This window comes from Ochotona princeps, chromosome 13 (assembly GCF_030435755.1).
Source record: "Ochotona princeps isolate mOchPri1 chromosome 13, mOchPri1.hap1, whole genome shotgun sequence".
Taxonomy (NCBI): domain Eukaryota; kingdom Metazoa; phylum Chordata; class Mammalia; order Lagomorpha; family Ochotonidae; genus Ochotona; species Ochotona princeps.
The window spans coordinates 8,197,729-8,217,073 of NC_080844.1; the positions used below are offsets into that span (position 1 = coordinate 8,197,729).

The 19,345-nt window shown below is 46.6% G+C and overlaps 1 protein-coding gene across 1 annotated transcript in view; it reads left to right on the forward strand.

Moving 5' to 3' along the window:
• Positions 1 to 3,906: 3,906 nt before the first annotated feature.
• Positions 3,907 to 19,345, forward strand: part of GLUD1 (glutamate dehydrogenase 1) — a 40,519-nt gene continuing 25,080 nt past the window's right edge. Inside the window, exon 1 of the mRNA XM_004583332.3 lies at positions 3,907 to 4,541. Coding sequence (XP_004583389.2) covers positions 4,094 to 4,541 — 448 coding nt within the window. The 5' untranslated portion in view covers positions 3,907 to 4,093. The remainder of the gene's footprint in view (positions 4,542 to 19,345) is intronic.

A 19,345-nucleotide genomic window follows, 5' to 3' on the forward strand; every position in this document is an offset into this window, starting at 1 on the left:
GTCCACTGATTCACTCCCCAGGTGAGCACAACGGCCAGTGCTGTGCTGATCCGAAGCCAGGAACCAGGAACCTCTTCTAGGTCTCCCACGTGGGTACAGGGTCCCAAGGCTTTGGCCCGTCCTCAACTGCTTTCCCAGGCCACAAGCAGAGAGGTGGATGGGAAGTAGAGCTGCCAGGATTAGAACCGGCGCCCATATGGGATCCTGGTGCAGTCAAGGCAAGGACTTTAGCCACTAGGCCTCGCTGCCGGGCCCAAGGAACAGATTTTAAAAAAGAAAAAAAATGTAGGGCCCAGCGCGATGGCCCAGTGGTTATATTCCCACCTTTCACACACCTGGAATCCCCTGTGGGCACCAGTTTGTGTTCCTGCTTGTGTCCTGGGAAAGAAGTGGAAGACGGCCCAAAGCTTTGGGAACGTTGCACCTGCATGGCAGACCCAAAGAAGCTCCTGGCTCCTGGCTTCATATTAGCTCAGGTCAGTTAGGCCACCTGGGGAGTGAAAGGATCCATATAAAAACATATGTAGAAGGGCTGACACTGTAGTACAGCCTGTTAAATTATAGTCTGAGCTTGTTGACACTTCCTGCTCTTGATATTCTAATTGCAATCCAGCTCCCAGCTGATGGCCCAAGTGCTGGGGGAGGGCCCCCTCCCCAGCCCGCGACCCACTTAGGGGACCACGCTGAGGCTCCTGGCTCCTGACCTCAGGTATGGCTTTGACCCAGCAATAGTAACCACTTGTGGAGTGAGGCAGAGGTTGGAAGCCTTCTCTGTCTCTTTGTAGTTATTTTAAAATACATAAATACATATTTTTTAATGTAGTAGGACCCATGATGCTGTAAGAAGAACTGAAGTACTTGGATACCATTATGGCTTTGGCTCTGACCTAGAACCGGCCTTTGTAGGCATATGGAAAATAAAGCAGCAAATGGGAAAAAAAAAAAGAAGAAGAAATGAAGTACTGACACATGTTACATGGATAAGCCTTTACAAAATGATCCAGCGTCAAAGAAAACAGTCTCTAGGGAGTACACACTGCCTAATTCCATTTATAAACGTCCAGAATGGACAAACCTGCGAGACAGAAAGTATACTCTATCTTTTTAAATAAAATTATTTTTCCAAATTGCTATCGTCATACATTATGGTTTTCTAAATCCTAAGAATCTTTAGTATTTTTAAAAGCATTTGAAACAGGGCCGGGCAGTGACCTAGTGGCTAAAGTCCTCACTTTGAACGCGCCAGGATTCCCTATGGGCGCTGCTTCTAATCCCGGCTGCTCCACTTCCCATCCAGCTCCCTGCTTGTGGCCTGAGAAAGCAGTCAAGGACGGACCCTGCACTCATGTGGGAGACCTGGAGGGAGTTCCTGGCTCCTGGCTTTGGATCCAGTGCAGCACCAGCCCTTGATCTCACTTTGGGAGTTAATCATCACGGAAGATCTTCCTCTCTGTCTCTCCTCCTCTGTATATCTGACTTTGTAATAAGAATAAATCTTCTTTAAAAAAAGCATTTGAAACCATCAAAGTACGCTCTGGATCAAGGAAAACAGATTTAAAATCCTATTGTAAAACATTGGAAAATTCCTAGAAACCCCAGAAGCAGAACACTGAACTTTGTTGGGTGACATTAAATTACCAAGCACTGTAGGAGGACATTGTGACCCTACAAGGTCAGTGAGCCCAGGATTACAGTTGATTGGACAATATTTGTATGATAAACAACTGAATGGATGTCTTTTGTGTGACTGATTGGATATCCTTTGCATGAGAACAACTGAATGGCTACCTTTTTTATATCTAATGATATATCATTTGTATAAGAACAGTTGAGTGGAAAACAATATACAAGACAAAAGGACTTTCAAACAAAGGCATAGAAACAGTTGATGGTTTTGTTGATGAGCTAAGTACCTCCACCCTAATCCTGTATGACCCTCAGTGTATAAAGTCTGTTGCCCCTAATAAATTTTGGCTATTGATCATCAGTCAGTAGTCCATGCGTGTTATTATCGGATCCGTGCACCAAGTCCATCGCTGCAGGACAGCGACAAAGCACTAAAAGTTAAACTCCGGTCTTGCTTTGAACCAGAAATGACTACTAATAGCTAAACACTGTCTGGATATTTTATAAAGACAATCATATACATAAAGCTTAAACTCCCTAGACTTGATATCATAATTAAAACATTTTAAATCAAATGGAATACTATTTTTTGGAACAGTAGGAATAGCCTAACTGTACAGTGAGATATATTTGACCTTTAGCCTAATATAGCAAGGTGAGCCACAGCCTGTTATTTCCTAAATCATGGTGTGTGACTGACAAATGACACTTTTAAAAAATTTTAAATACCTGTTGTGTTTGAAAATTTTTACAGCTTGAATTTTAAAATATAACAAAAGGGTTTTTTTTAAAGTATCCAACGCGCTTGTTTAGGCATTTTGCAAGAGCTCTACTGATATTCTTAGTAGGAAATCCATTCCACAGGGCCTCCTGCATGCCTCATCACCTTCAGTGCCTCCTGAAGTCAGGTGAACAAGCCCAAGAGAAAGCAAAGGCAAACATTTTTTTTTCCCCAAAAGGCTAAGGTTATCGAGTGAGAGATAAACAAGGATAATAAAACCTCTTTCTTCAAATCTCAACCGAAGACTTTTATGTCAGAAGAAAAATCTTCCTATTTACTGATGCTAATCAAAAAATTCTGCAACAGGTCTGAAGGAGACAGTGGTGGTAGCTACTCTGCAACCTTATGTAATTTGCAACACAGAATCGCAAAAAAAAAAGTAAAAAATAAATAAATTTGGTACCTTATTTTTGATCATGAAGTAGAATTCAGGATTCCAGTCACGGAATATGTTTGGCTGAAACCTACAAGAGAGATAAACGACGCCTGTGATTTCTATAGCTTCGGAAGACTTTTGCTCTGGGGATAAGGAAATCTAATTGACTTGACACAGGTTCTGAGAATCAAGAACTTTCCCATCTATTAAGAGGTAAGCATGTGGACAGGTCAGGTAGCTCAAAGTCAAGTCCCTGAGGCACCTTGCACTGTGGGAGGGCAGGGCCCCTAAAAGGCTGAGTCATTAGATTTTTGCAAGCATCCAAGTGAACCCTCATGCAGCTTCGAGTTTACCCATCACCACCCAAAAGCCTCTGGAGAAAAAGCGTTACAAGTCGTTTATGCCGGTACAAAACCGTTTCTAAACTCATGCACAGTATGTTTCTGTCTGTCTCTCTTTTTTTTTTTTTGCAACGTGCCTTTCTCATTAATACTCCTCAATTAGGAATGGATTGCAAGCTAACCTTGGGACAACATTTCTGGGAGTGGGGTGGCAGGTGGGGGGAGGGCAGCCGTATTGGCGCTTCCAGGTCCCCCGCTTTAGTTTATGACGATTTCGGGAAACTGCACTTCAAGAGGGACGCACGGGCCGGCCAGCCTCGGGGGAAGCGCGGCCACCTTGCGGTCCACCTCGTGGCCGAGGGGAACCGGGCACCAGGCTCACGCCTGAGGGCAAGGCCAGCCAAGCAGGGATTCCTCCCTCAGCCCTCGGGCTTCCCTTTTCCCCCCGCGGGGCGAGGCCGCCCGGCCTTCCTCCCGGGGACGCGGAAGGGAAGCGGACACCGTGACTCACTGGTCCCGGGCACTCGGCCAGACCACAGCGGCCGCGCCCCGAGTCCCGGGCAGAGCCCCCCGCGGCCGCTCCCCGGACGCCCCTCACCCACCGGGACCCCCCGACTTCCCCCTCAGACCTGAGAGCGCCGCGGGAGGGGGGAGCGGGGGCGATCCGGGGCGCAGCCGGCGGCGCCCTTCCCCCTCCGGAGTCGCGGAGCATGCGCCCTCCCGTCGCCGCCGCCGCCGGGGAGGCCGGGGAGGCCGGGCAGGGCCGGGCAGGGAGGCCGCGGCGGAGGCGGGGGCCCGGCGGCCCGCCAGTCCGCCCTCCTCCCCGTTAGGTGACGAGCGCCCGAGGGGAGGGGACAGCCAAGGCAGGGCAGGAAGCCGCCGCTTAAAAGGGCAGCCCGCGCCAAGCCCTTCCTCCCTGGGTGCGGAGGTCCGCGAGCTCCACTCTCTTTTTTCCCCCTCCGCGTCGCCATGTACCGCTGCCTGGGCGAAGCGCTGCTGCTGTCGCGGGCTGGACCCGCCGCGGCGCTGGGCTCGGCGGTGGCCGCCGACTCGGCCTCGCTGTTGGGATGGGCCCGCGGGCAGCCGTGCGCCCCGCAGCCGGGGCTCGCCTTGCCGGCCCGGCGCCACTACAGCGAGGCGGCGGCCGACCGCGAGGACGACCCCAACTTCTTCAAGATGGTGGAGGGCTTCTTCGACCGGGGCGCCAGCATCGTGGAGGACAAGCTGGTGGAGGACCTGCGCACCCGCGAGAGTGAGGAGCAGAAGCGGAAGCGAGTGCGGGGCATCCTGCGGATCATCAAGCCCTGCAACCATGTGCTGAGCGTCTCCTTCCCAATCCGGCGCGACGACGGCTCGTGGGAGGTCATCGAGGGGTACCGGGCCCAGCACAGCCAGCACCGCACGCCCTGCAAGGGAGGTGAGCCCGCCCGCACGGGCTGCCCTCCCCACGCCTCGGGTGTGGCACACTCGGTCCAGTGGGATGTGGTTGTTTTTTTTTTTCCGCCGGCTTGAAACCATCCTGTGTTGGGCCCGCCTCCTGTCTCGCGAGCCGCCCCGGGTCTTTGCGTGCGTGGATGCTGCTTGGGGAGCGAACCATTGCACCGGCAGCCCCTTTGGGGCGCTGCCGAAATGCAGAAACCCGCCGCCCCGAATCTGCCTGGTCAGGTTCCTTGAGGACAAACTGGAAAACAAGTTGCTCTTTTTTACCGCTCACCTTCCCCCACCCCTCAGTCTACTCTGAGAACAGTGACAGGTGACTTAGGGACACATTTGCCTTCTAGGTTTGAAATCCAGATAGTGTCATTCACCAGAGTTATTTATTCATCACATATCAGTCTAGTGTCCCACCCTGACTGCTTTCTGTTTGGCACCGGAAGCAAAGACGGAGGGGAAACAAAAAAAAAAAAAAAAGGAAAAACTAAACCGAGCTGTCCGGTGTAACATCGCTGACGAATAAACACTGGGCGTCCTGACAGTAGATCCACTGGGTGTAGGCTGCGGAGCGGCCTGCCAGCCAATGGAATGAAATAGCCCTGGGGGTGTGTACCGGTCCTGGCTAACACCAGATTTTTGCTTCGGGAAAAGATAAATGTAGGGTGAAGAGAGGAGTTGGGAGTCCGTGAGTTGTGCTCTAGCTTACAACAACAAAAAATTGAATGTCCGTAGATTTGATTTCTGTAGTCAGATGTTATTTTCTGAGCAAATAAAGGTTTTCATCGGCCCAATGTATTGCACAATATGCCTTTAGAGGAACCTAAACTAGAGCAAAATCTAAGTTTTTTTTTTTTCTGGTGCACAAGGGGTAAAAAAATGGGAGGTACAGAGTTTTGCTGAGGGTCAGTGGACTAGTGGGCTTGGGGGATGTTGGGCTGGACCCTTTGTCTGCCTAAACCTGATGCTTTACCCGTTCTGTTAGGCCTGCTGGCTTAGAATTTCTAGAAGTTCTGGCTTACTAGAAAAGCTAGGACTGTGCCGGGGAACAAAGGTGGTTGCAAGGGGTTAATAATTTGCTAAATTTGCATTGGCACTACCCACTTACCCTTGGAGCTTAATTCTGCTCCTGCCCCGTAGTTTCCTCAGTTGGGGCACGTGAGCCTCTCTTCCGCAGAATGATATGAAAGGCATATGCTGTCACTCTCCTACCATTGTCTTTTTTCCTTTCCAACACTCCCTTGTTTCCCAAACCGGGAATAACAAGTTCAGACTCCAATGAAAAGCAAACAAGGTTGTTGGAAGAAGCAGTGGAAAGCAAATACTGAATTACAGAGCTTCCTTTACCATGGAAATTAAATTTATTTTACTATCCTTTTAGATTTGTTTTTATTTGAAAGGCAGATTTATAGAGAAGGAGAGACAGAAAGATCTCCTATCAGCTGGTTCTGTTTCACTCCCCAAAAGATGGTGATGGCTCGAACTAAGCCTATTGAAAGACAGGGGCTAGGAGTTTCTTCCTGGTCTTGCACATAAGTGCAGGGTCCCAAGGGTTTGGGCCAAACCGCTGCTTTTCAGGCCATACCATGGAACAGCCAGAATATGAACTGGTGCCCATAGGTGATGCCAGCATTTGCAGGTGATGGATTCACATATTGAGCCCCTGTGCCCGGCCCCTTATTTTACTGTTGTGGACAGAAATTTCCAGTGCCTTAAGTAACATGGGCTGTCTTTTTCCTGGAGGGTCTTGATTTGGTCTCTGTAGTTCTTGGCAAGCAAAGCTTTTCAAACTGAACTCTAGTTCACTGGTTGGTCTTCTTTTTGCCGCAACCACAGTTTAAAATGTCAAAATACCAAACCTGGCTGCATTGCATCACCCAGACCCCACCGTTGTTACTGTAGCATTTAGCTGGAAGGGTGGCTGCAGTTCTGTTGTATTGTCCTGTATTGTCCGGCTCCTGAGAAGGCTACCCAGCGCAGAAATGCCATTGGTAACTATTCCTGCTGAGAAGCTGATTTGTAGTTAGTAAACAGTAAAAGTAGGTTGGAAGGCTTTGTGGATTACAGACAGACATGCAGCTGTGAAAAGCCCTCACTATGCAGTGTGGGACAGATAGTGTACTAGATGCTCAGCAAACTGTGGGCACTGCAGCCTGCCTTGCTTTGCCTCTGAGATCTTCACGCCTGTTTCCCTCCCCCCCCCCCCCCATTGTAGTTATGGGTATCCTGTCAGGGACTTGTTTCCAATGGATTTTTTCCCAGCCAAACATGTAAGGTGGCTTTTTTTTTTTTTTTTTTTTTTTTTTTGCTTTAAGATTTATTTATTTATTTGAAATGCAAAAGGAGAGAGATCTTTCATCCACTAGTTCATTCTCCCAAATGCCCACAACTACCAGGGCTGGGCCAGGTTCAAGCCAGGGGCCTAAGCACTTGGGCCATCTTCCACTGCTTTCCCAGCTGTGTTAGCTGGGAGCTGGATCAGAAGTGGAGTAGCCGGGACTGAATATGGGATGCCAGAACTGCAGACAATGTGGCTCACTCCACCTGCTAGTGCCACAATGCCAGCCCTTCCACTGTGGTAAAGGTAAATAGAATGTATTTGGTGATTAATATAAAAGGTGCTTTAGAGGATCCATGTGCACTGAAATCTTTGTATCTGAAGCATATTAGCACCCTCTTCTCCTCCCCAGTGAGCAGACTATTCTTTGCAAACTAAAACACCTCTTTTGCTCCTCTCTATCCTTCTTAGAACTCTCAGCTTTCTTTGTCTAATCTGTCCTGTGCAATGACCTGAGTTTCATAAAGTGAAATTATCAAGGTTGGAACAAAGCTACCATCTAGTTATCTCTGTAAGGGGAAAGGGGGGCTTTAAGACCTAGAGGTAGCTGATATGTACTTTATTCCAAGTAAATATTTAATAACATGTGGCCATTGTGTGTCTTCTTACCCTGTAAGCCATGGCTCCCTGAGGCTTGCCTCTAATGATTTACAAAGGAGTGTGCTGTAGGTGCTCAAGGGAAGCTTAAGGGATACTGTAACACATTTTCAATAAAGGGGAATATTAGTGGGAATAAGCAACTGATTTGAGAAGACATGATCAAAGTTTCTGATACTTTTGAAAACATTACTGGAGATCATCCTTGCTAATTTGCTGAGTAAGTTCTTCCTATTTTATTGGCCATGATCCTCTATCTTTATAGAAAGGGTGTTTTATCGTTTGAAAATCAGTGTGTTGGGCAGGCAAGCATCTGAGGGACATCCCCGTCCCCCATTGTGGTTCTCAGAGTGCCTGGTTCCACTTTGCTGCTTCCTGCTCACGCATACCCTGGGAGGAAGCAGCTGCTGACTCACTTGACTGGGTTGCTGTCATCCACAGGGAGACCTGGATTGACTTCAGGCAGTGTTGGCCTGGTCAGCCCTATCGTAGGCAGCATTTGGAGAATGAACCAGCGAAGGGAAGATTCTGCTTCCCTCTCAGCCTGATAATGTGTTCCATCCTAGCTCCATTTCTGTCTGTCCCTTAAGTCCAGATTTAAAAGTGAGTTTTAGGGAAGTGTGCTGTTAACAGTTCACTCCTGTTGATTTGATGTTAGAGCTATGAAGCCGGATTTGCCTTGATCTAGATACAGTTGATAGGGTGTAACTGATGGCTTGGATACATTGGCACTGAATCTTTTTAGGGCCATCTTCTGCTGCTTTCCCAGGCCGCCAGCAGGGAGATGGCTGGGCAGTGGAGCAGCTTGACATGCTCAGCACCCATATGGGATCATGGTGCTTGGAGATGGGAGATCAGCCAGTTGAGCCATCATGCCAGGTCCAGAACGGGTGTTTGTATGTAGACCAGTGACTCCTGAGAGCGGAAATGCATGAAGAAATGTTGAGAGGTAGCTGACCTTTGCTATCTTGGGGGACTGGGTGCCAGGCTGCATTGTAGGCCCCTTCCTGGGGTGCTGGATGATGGTGTTGTGGAAAAGAGTGGAAAGTACTGATGCTGCTTCATGTAGAAGGTGTAGAAGGTGTTCTCGTTTCTTCCATGTTTTTACTGTGCTGTTAGTAACCACCCAAACCTGTGGAGTTGGCAAGTCTGCACTTACATTTTAGTGTGGCTGTATCTGTGTCTGCTGCCATGGAATAAACATGGCCTTTGGAACTGCAGTTTAGGATTTAGTTTCTCAAACTTTGGTTAGAACACAGTAGTCTGCATGTGTTAACTCCCAATCCTTAAGAGGTCGTTGTTTTCTTTTGCACTTTTATTCTGGGTATTTTAAAATTTATTTTCATTTATTTGAAAGGTAGACTTACAGAGAGAGAGATCTTTCATTTACTTGTCCACTCCCTAAGTGGCTCAAAGACCAGAGTTCAGCCAGTCCTAAACCAGGAGTCTGGAGCTTCTTCAGGGTCTCATACATGGTGCCAGGGCCCAAGCACTTGGGCCATCTTCTGCTACTTTCCCAAGTTCATTAGCAGGAAGCTGGATGGGAAATGGAGCAGCTGGAATTCAGCCTGCACCCAAATGGGATGCTGGTGTCACAGGTGGTAGCTTTACCCACTTCATCACAGTGCCAACCCTTCCATCATAATCTGTTTAAAAATTCTTTGTAATTAATTATGAAACTATTGTAATTATAAAGGTGTCTATTTCATGAAGGTAAATGATTCTGTCCAAACCATAAGAGTGCATTTTTCAGGTATTACTCCCATCTTTTTTTGTGTGATGTATCAAGTTTGTTTTGGTAGTAAAAATCCTACATACAAGAAGACTGATGCTATTTACTCATACTGCATGGTGAACTTTGTATTAAACTCCAACAAAATGTACACAATCAAATCACATCAACCAACTCATAAATGACCCACAGTTCCTCTACGCAGCAGTCCCTGTTCAAATGTAGGTATGCAACTCAAACAGTAATGAAAGCTACAGAATGAAAAGTGGCATTTGGCATGGCAGTTAAAGCACTGCTTGGCACACCCACATCCCGGTTCTGAATGCCTGGGTTTTAAGTCCCAGAAATGCTCCCCATTCCAGCTCCCTGGGTGACAGCAGATGGTCACTGAAGTGCTTGGATCCCTGCCACCCCAGCAGAAGACTAAGATTGAGTTTCAGGCCCCTGAATTTGGCCTGGCTCAGCTCTGACTCTTCCAGGCATTTGGAGATGAACCAGTGGCACCGAGGGGATCTCTCACATACGTTCCCATGTGTGTGTCATCCCATAGTAAAATACTCAGAACGAGGAGCCAGAGAGAGGAAGTGAGTGGCGGAAAGACTACCGCTCCATCTCAGTCCTTTCGTGAAGCAGGGGGTGGTACCTCAGTAAGACATACAAATCATTTTATGGTCTTAGCTGGCCTCCTAGTCCCAAATGAGACCAGGTGTGTATTAAGAAAATGGCAGGAGTTAAAGAGGTAAATAGTGCTTTCAGGGTTATCAGAATTACAGCTCTCTTTAACTTTTTTAAGAATTCCTTATTTGAAAGTTAGGGAGAAAGATCTTTCTTCTGCTCTTTCACTCCCCAAACTGGGCCAACCCCAAACCAGTGGTCAGGAGCTTCTCCCAAGCTTCCCATATGGGTGCAAGGACTCAAGCACTTGGACTATCTTCTGCTTTCCTAGGCAGGTTGTCAGGGAGCTGAATCAGAAGTGGAATAGCGGAAATCAAACGGTGCTTTTATCTACCCATTACACCACAATGCCAGCTCCCTAAACTACTAACCAGCGCAGTTAGCACACCATGTCAAAGCAACTCTACCTGCAAACCCTTCGCCAAGATAACCATGAACCATCTTAAATCTAAAGCTGTTGTCCAGATGAGTCAACATTCCTCCTTCCCAGAAACACAAGTTCATGCAGTTAAAATGCCTCACTATCAAGATGGAGGTATTAATCTGTGAACTGCCACTGATAAAGGCAGAGAGGGCCTTGTGAAGGGCAAAACACCAACCTTAGAGGCAGTTGTACCTGGAAAGTTCAAAGGCCTACAGGTTTTATTAGCCTGAGGCCAACTGACAAGGCCACGGAGAACAGCAGACATCTACAGTTCTGTGTATTCCCCACTATTTGCTAAGGTCTTCATTTGTTGTGCTTCCTAATAACAGTGTATTCAAGTCCTTTTCATGCGCCAGTACCTTTATGCCTGGTGAAATACACTGTTGTCCCAGATTTCTAAATATGAAATATGAAAGTGTCCTTCAGTACAGTCACAACACCATTGTGCAGTGGAGTTGGGTTTTCAGACTACAGGAAGCTGATTCCAGCATTCGCTTCTTAATTACTGCTGTCTGAAACTTTTACCATGTGCAACAGTTTTTCAGTTGTGCGTTGGGTAGAGACAAAACTATACTGTACCAGGGACACATTGATTCCTAATACTTGGACCCTAGATGCCTTTCCACATAGTTGAAGAACAGCTTTCCTGGAAAATAGTGCAAATTCAGACAACTTTGTATCTAATATGCATCATAAACTGTATTTTCCAGCACCATTCATTCTAACTGCTCAGACAATGAAATAACATTTTAAAAGAGTTTTCCACTAGGAGAGGTTTGAAGGCCCTTGCTGTTTGACAGATTAATGTGTTAGGACAACCAATTTCTCCACCAAAGTACTATTATATTTAACTTTGGGTTTTCAGTTGAATGATTTTGAAATGGCTTTCTACCATCTGTCTCTTCATTAAAAAATCAACACTAGTCTATTTATCACAAGTTACTGCTATTTCTCTAGATTATTCTTGGAGCAATTTCAGTCAGGCCTGATTTTTCTGGATCGCTTGTAGGCTGGAGAAAATATGAAAGACAAAATAACAGGCTGTCAGTGCTGTGCCATGGCCCATTTTGCCATTTATCATTTGAGACAACTTTGTTATTACCATTATTATTAAGATGTATTCTTATTTATGTGATGGGTAAAATCAGAGAGATTTGTCAGCTGGTTCACTCCCCAAACAGCTGGACCACACCAAAACCAGAAAATTGCTTGAGGTCTCTTACATGGGTGCAGGGGCCTGAGCCCCTGGGCAATCCTCCAATATTTTCCATCAACAGTAACAGGGAGTTAGATCGGAAGTGTTGCTCATATTGTATGCTGATGTCATAGTTAACCAAATTTACCCATTACACCACAATGTTGACCCCAAGAGATGATTTTTTGAAACTGCTTTTAGTTTTTTTTTATTTCCTAGAATGTTTTCCCATTGGTTTACTCAAAATTAGAACAGAATCTAAAATTGTTCTGTCTTGTTTATCTTTACTGAGCTGAAAATTATATGTCCACATTTCCATTTCCTCAAACCGTTCAATCACAATAAATGACACAATTAAAGGAAGGATTAAATCATGTGTTATTATCATTTTCTTTTTAGATTTATTTATTTTTATTGGAAAGTCAGAGTTACAGAGAAAAGGAGAAATAGAAAGATCCTCCATCTGCTAGTTCACTCCCTAAGTGGCCACATTTGGCATAGCTAAGCCAATCTGAAGGCAGGAACCTGGAGCCTCTTCTGGGTCTCCCACACAGTGCAGGGTCCCAAGACTTTGGGCCATCCTTTACTGCTTTCCCAGGCCAAAAGCTTAAAGCTGGATAGGAAGGGGAGCAGCTGGAATACAAACCGGCACCTATATGGGATCCTGACACATGTAAGGCGAGGAATTTAACCACTAGGCTACCATGCCACACCCATTACTACCATTATTAACAGGAGTTAAAAATACCTGAGTAGTTGGATAGGCTGGACAGGAACAGGGTGAGGGAAAGGTTATTTCAGATAAAGCGACTAGGGAATGACTTTAGCCTGGGCAGGAGGTGGAACTGTGGAACCAGGGGAGAAGAGGGCAGGCTGTTGTCCGTAGTGAGACACGGGGATTTGTGGCAAACTCTGAAGCCATTGCAGTGACTGCAACATTTCACAAAGCACCTGCATGCGTAGGCACGATTTGTGTTCTGAGCCTGCTCTGTCTGGGCTCTGGGTGGCTTCAGGATGGAGAATGGGCACCATGACTTTGATTTTTTTTTTTTAAAGATTTATTCATTTTATTACAAAGTCAGATATACAGAGAGGAGGAGAGACAGAGAGGAAGATCTTCCGTCTGATGATTCACTCCCCAAGTGAGCCGCAACGGCCGGTGCGCGCCGATCCGGTGCCGGGAACCTGGAACCTCTTCCTGGTCTCCCATGCGGGTGCAGGGTCCCAATGCATTGGGCCGTCCTCAACTGCTTTCCCAGGCCACAAGCAGGGAGCTGGATGGGAAGTGGAGCCGCCGGGACTAGAACCGGCGCCCATATGGGATCCTGGGGCTTTCAAGGCGAGGACTTTAGCCGCTAGGCCACGCCGCCGGGCCCGGCACCATGACTTTGAGCCCTACCCTGCAGTTTCTGGAGCAGAGTGGAACTGAAGATTAAATTTTTACAGCCAGTGGCCAGTGATAGAGTCGATCTGGCCTACATAATAGAGCCTCTATTAAAAAAAAAAAAAACCTGGATGATGAGGGCGGGGTTCAGAAAGCTCAGGTGTGTAAATTCATCCTTGTGCCGGAAAGGCAACATGCTCCAACTCTGGGGGCAGTCTCCTGCAGTGAGGAACTTTCCAGACACTACAATGTCTACCTCTTCCTGCATCTGCTGTTCTTTGTCTCGTTTACACAACTGCTTTCCCTGAGTTCTGCAAGGTAATGAACTGTAGGAAGGAATTGGGATCCTCTGATCTGTAGCCAAGTTGGACAGAAATAGGGTACCCAGTACTTGGGACTTGGGTCTGAAGTAGGTACAATCTTGTAGCACTGAGCCCTCAGCCCTGGCTCCGATCGGATAGTGTCAGCACCGAGTTAGGTTAGAGAGCCCTCAGCTCCTACCGATACACTGCCAAGAGCTGGAGGCCTGCCTGGCATGAAACTCTCACAGGCATGCTGTCAGGTGCCGGTAGAAGCAGTTCTGCTTTTTTTTTTTTTTTTGAAGATTTATTCATTTTATTACAAAGTCAGATATACAGAGAGGAGGAGAGACAGAGGAAGATCTTCCATCCGATGATTCACTCCCCAAGTGAGCCGCAACGGGCTGGTGCGCGCCGATCCGATGCCGGGAACCAGGAACCTCTTCCGGGTCTCCCACGCGGGTGCAGGGTCCCAATGCATTGGGCCGTCCTCAACTGCTTTCCCAGGCCACAAGCAGGGAGCTGGATGGGAAGTGGAGCTGCCGGGATTAGAACCGGCGCCCATATGGGATCCCAGGGCGTTCAAGGCGAGGACTTTTAGCCGCTATGCCACGCCGCCGGGCCCGCAGCTCTGCTTTTAGACCCCATGGATGTTGATACACCAAGGAGGGCGCCGGACCGAGAATGAAGCAATGAGTCCTAGCAGAGGAAACAAAAGGGCGGGACACACAAGCAAAGGGGTGAACAGCAACAATCATAAAATTTCCAGCCAGAAAAATTGGTAAGAAATAAATCCAATGGTATAGTGCACAGCGAAGGGTTACAGTGGTGTCTACGGTTTTGTCGAAGGGTTACAGTGGTGTCTACGGTTTTGCTATCCACAATCACAGCATGAAACATTATGTGGAGAAGTCCAGAAATAAGCAGTTCGTGGTTTTAAGGTGTGTAGCACTGAGTAGTGTGATGAAATCTGCCCCAGGAGATGAGTCATTCCTTTGTCTAACGTGTTGGTGCTCTGTGCACTGCCTGCATGTTAGTCACTCAGCTGCTGTCTCCTGCTGCAGCAAATATGTCTAAGTGAAAGCTTATACTGACGCAGGAGCGTAGTGCAGCTGGCAATTCAGTTGTGCCAAATCGAAGCCTTAAAGTACTTCTCTGAAGTGAAAAGGTGAAGCTTTGTCAGAGGTGTGTGTGTGTGTGTGTGTGTGTGTGTGTGTGTGTGTAAGAGAAAAGTGTTAAGTACCACCCACACATTCAGGCATCCACTGGGAGGTTTGGGATTATGTGCCCCAAGGATACAGGAGCCTAGTGTGTAGGGAAGAGGATTGGGTCTTGAAAATGAAGGGCCTGACACAGTAGCCCAGTGGTTTAAGTCCATGCCTTGCATGCACCAGGATCCTGTATGGGTGCCGGTTCTAATCCTGGCGGCCCCACTTCCCATCCAGCTCTTTGCCTGTGGCCTGGGAAAGTAGTCGAGGACTGCCCAAAGCCTTGGGACCCTGCACTCACACGGGAGACCAGAAGAGGCTCCTGGCTCCTGGCTTAGGATTGGCTCAGCTCCAGCTGTTGCAGTAACTTGGAGAGTGAATCAGACAGAAGATCTTCCTCTAAGTCTCTCCTCTCTGTAGATCTGATCTTCCAATAAAAATAAATAAATCTTAGAAAGAAAGTAAATAAGTAAGTTAAGGTTAATGTTAGAATATTCAGAAACGTGTGTCTCAGTCACCCCTTGCATGAGTCCCCCTGCCTGTGGTCAGAGCCCTCTCTTCCTCCCCCAACCCCCTATGATCCATCTCTTCCTGTGCAAAAACCAATCTCAAATATCACACAGACTCATAAATAATTTATGTGAAACTGGATGTTGGAGCTTGCTGGCCTTTACCCCCTAAAGATGCTATCATCTTTCCCTAAGTGTTATACGATTTGGTATTCTCTCCAGTTTAATTAATATTGTTTGAGACCTGTTGGTAGGAAGCCGTAACTTAAGTGTATGCTAATCATTGTCAGTATATAATTGTCTTCCATCTCTTGAACAGTGAAACACTGAATCACAAGGCATAGATATGTATGTTTATAAATGCAGGGAGATGATCTGGAATGTTATACATTTAAATCACTAAGAAAGGTCACTCATGGGCCCAATGCAGTATCCTAGAGACTGAAGTCCTCACCTTAAATGCACCGGGATCCCATAGGGGCGATGGTTCTAATCCCAGCAGCCCCACTTCCCATCCAGCTCTCTGCTTGTGGCCTGGGAAGGCAGTCGAGGACAGCCAAAGCCTTGGGACCCTGCAACCGCGTGGGAGACCCCGCTTCAGCTACTGGATTCAGATTGGCTCAGCTCCATCCGTTGTAGCCACTCGGGGAGTGGATCATTGGACGGAAGACCTTCCTCTCTGCCTCTCCTCCTCTCTGTATATCTGCCTTTTCAATTAAAAAAGCATAAATCTTTAAAAAGAAAGATCACTCCTAAAAGAAGACCAGTAATCAAGGGAGAGAGTGTTCATTGACATGGTAATGAAAACCAGCATATGTGCTGGACTTTCAAAGTTTTAATGAAGTAAAGGAAATAATTTTCTACTTAGCATTTGCTTGCCAGAGAACTTACACTTGTCTCTTCAAAATGATTAGGAAAAAAATGTTAACAGTGTAAAAGTCTAGTTTTCCTGAGGATTTAAGGGTGGGGCTGTAGGAAATAAATAAATAAGTAACTAGTTTCCTGTATTCTCAAAAAAAAAAAGGATGGGGTGTAGTTTTCCTGCCTTTTCACACAGGGCAGGGCATTGATACCAAAGCAGGTGGCAGTGTCTGGTTTTCTTTAGCCCCTGACCCCCGGGGGAACACTGTTTCCTGGTACTGACTGTTGGGGTTTGTGCGTGAAGCGGCTGGGCTGGAGATTTGGGATGGTCGCCTAGAATTCCACAATGCTGCTTATTCTGCACCCTCCATTTTTTTTTTAAGATATATTTGTTTTTATTAGAAAGATCTACAAAGAGAAGGAAAGACAAGTGGCTGCAACGGCTCTAACTGAGCCAGTCCAAGGCCAGGAGCTTCTTCCGGGTCTCCCGTGTGTCCACTCCTCATTGTTAATTAAGCTGTGCTGCTCTACTGTGACTAAGCAAAGTATGTCAGTGTTGAAAAAGTAGGCGCGGGTGCTGTGGTGCCTGTGGCACCAGCATCCCATATGGGTGCCAGTTTAAGTCCCAGGTGCTCTACTTCCCATCAGTTCAGTTATCCGCTAATGTGCCTGGGAAAAGCAGCAAAAAGGTGTGACCTAGGTCCTTGGCCCCCTGCAGCCACGTGGGAGACCTGGATCAAAGAAGCTCCTAGCTATTGACTTTAGCCTAACCCATCCCCACCTGATGCAGCCATCTGGCGAGTGAGCCTGCAGATGAAGATCTCCCTACTTTTTGAAATAAATAAACCTTTAAAAAAAAAAAGAAATAGTGAGAGCATTAGTATATGCTTTTTTACGTTTCTAGGGCCTTTTTGTTTCTGTGGATTCTGTTTGTGGTAGAACTGTGATGACAATAATAGTTTTGAAGAGAGAGAGGCTATAACTGGAAATTTGATTTGTGATATAAAAATTGTACTCTGCTAAGAGATCTATCTCCATTCGAGTAATTTTAAAGACCATTTTTGAGTTGTCCTAAGTGTTTAGTTAGTGATTCATCTTCAAACAATGGTAGCTAGAGGCTTGCGTGTGTAGTTCTGAGTCATCTAGCAAAAGGGAAAGAACTTCAAGCAATCAGTTGTGGTTTTCCCTAAATCCGTTTTAAAGCAGTGAACTACTTTGTTTTCTTCATCACCGTAGCAACTTCAGCTAGGTTTTGCATCTGAGTTTTATTTCTCCTAGAAAAAGCATACTGGGTCCCAACGGTTAGATTCTTGGGCGCCGCAGCATGCTAAGGGATGTCTGGTGATTAAGTTAAAAGGCAGCATGCTGCTTTGTGTGCAGAAGCTTGCACATTTCTGCATTTTCTTGATGTTCTTTTCAACATCTGGATATATCGGTACACGCAGAATAACTGTATACAGTCAGTTTCTCTGGAGAAGAAAAACTGAATAGCTCCCATGGTATGAATATTTTCTTCTATCCTGCCTGCCCTTGAGCTGCACTGACATTGGTAAATAGTAATCATTGTGGGGAGGCTTTCTTTAATTCCCTCCAAACCAGAGGAGTCAGCAGGATGGAATACAGGTCTTTTTGGACCTTCTAACAACATTGGTTCTCTGGTGCAAACCTGTGTAATCCACCCATTCACCTTGTAGCTCTTCCAGCCCCCACTCTTGGTCTTCACTAAACAATCCACCTTCATTCTCCTAGTCTCTTGTAGTCCAAGGACCAGGTGGTCTGTTTCCTAGCGCAAGTTAGTGCCGGCCTTAGAAGCGCTGGCAGTGCTGTGTTCTGAAGTGTAATTCCTTCCACCTCTGGAATTACGTGTTCTTCCAGGTTTCTGTCTTGTGCCCCCACTCAGTCCTCTTTTGATCCCACTTACCCTTAGCCTTCTCTGCCACATACTTACCCTATATGGAATAAGGCAAAAGATTGTTTTCATGAAAAGTGAGAATTATTCAGGTTGCAGATAAGATTCTTCTTGCTTCATTATTTGAAAGACAGAGAGAAGAGAAAGGAAGAGGTGAGAGTTCTTTTATCTACCGGTTTACAGCCAGATGGCCAGCACTGGGGCAGACCTAAGCCAGCGGCTTGAATGCCATCCTGGTTTCAAACATCCTTGGATGTACACAGGCCATCCTCTTGCGTTCTGAGGCAGATTAGCAGGGAACTAGATTGGAAGTGTGGCAACCTAGACTCACACTGGCACTCCCAAGATGTCAGCGTTGCCTATTTTCCATGACGCTTGTATTAGCTAGTTTGGGCTTTGTTGAATAGCTTTGTTTTCAAATTGGGTGCACTTGAATTGGATGCCATTCAAATTTGCCTTTTTCCTCAAATGTTGGAGTATCCATCATGCATTTTGTCCTTCCTGTGCTCCTCTGCGTGCTTGATTCTGCCTGCCTTTGACCAGTCCCACTCTTGAGTCTGCATGTGGAGAACAGATATGCGGAAGGACTCTCGGGTAGCATGTGTTTCATTGTCACCTTGGTTTCTACATGGAGCTGGACAGAGTTACCAGCTTTCCTCTATATTGGAGGAGTCTCTGATCTAACTGGACAGTCTCAAATATTGGTACAGAACCATTTACTTACAGATACATTTACATTTTTTCCAAGTTTCTTTTTGCTTTGTTTTGTTTTCAGATTGTCAGTTGAAGCTCTCCTTTGCTAGTGTGCTTGTCAAGTGCCAGGGGATGCCCCTGCCTTGTCTGCAGGGCTCATCCGCTGAGCCTGGGCTGCTTCTCAGAACTCCCTTGCCTCAGGGCAGCTTGCAGAAAATGCCTGTGCTGTGAGGGGGTGACTGCACAGGGTGTGGCCAGTGTCCCTCCACCCAGTTCTGACTCATCATTCTAGGGCTTTTTAAATAAAACAGACTTTTCTGTTTGTATTTTCTTTTTTTTAAAGATCTATTTTTATTGCAAAGTCAGATACACAGAGAAGAGAAATAGAGAGGAAGATCTTCCGTCCTATGATTCACTCCCAAGCAACAACAGTGGCTGGCACTGAGCCAATCCTAAGCCAGGAGCCAGGAGCCTCTTCTGGGTCTCCCACGCTGGTGCAGGGTCCCAAGGCTTTGGGCCGTCCTCGACTACCGTCCCAGGCCACAAGCATGGAGATCTATGGGAAGCAGGGCCATCAGGATTAGGACTGGTGCGCATATGGGATCCCAGCACATTCAAGGCAAGGACTTTAGTCGTTAGACTACCACACTGGGCCCCTTCTGTTTATATTTTCATAGCAGTGGTCTAGTTAATTAGCATCCACATCTAGAAAACTGGACTTGCTATTGAAATGCTATTTGATTTTATGAATATTAACTAATTCAAGTAATTGTTAACTTTACTACTATGTGTACTACATTGTGGGTACTTGTTTAACTAGAAGTTTTATAGGTTTTTTTTTTTTTAAAGATTTTATTATTATTGGAAAGCTGGAATATACAGAGAGGAGGAGAGACAGAGAGGAAGATCTTCCATCCGATGTTTCACTCCCCAAGTGAGCCGCAACGGGCCGGTGCGCGCCGATCT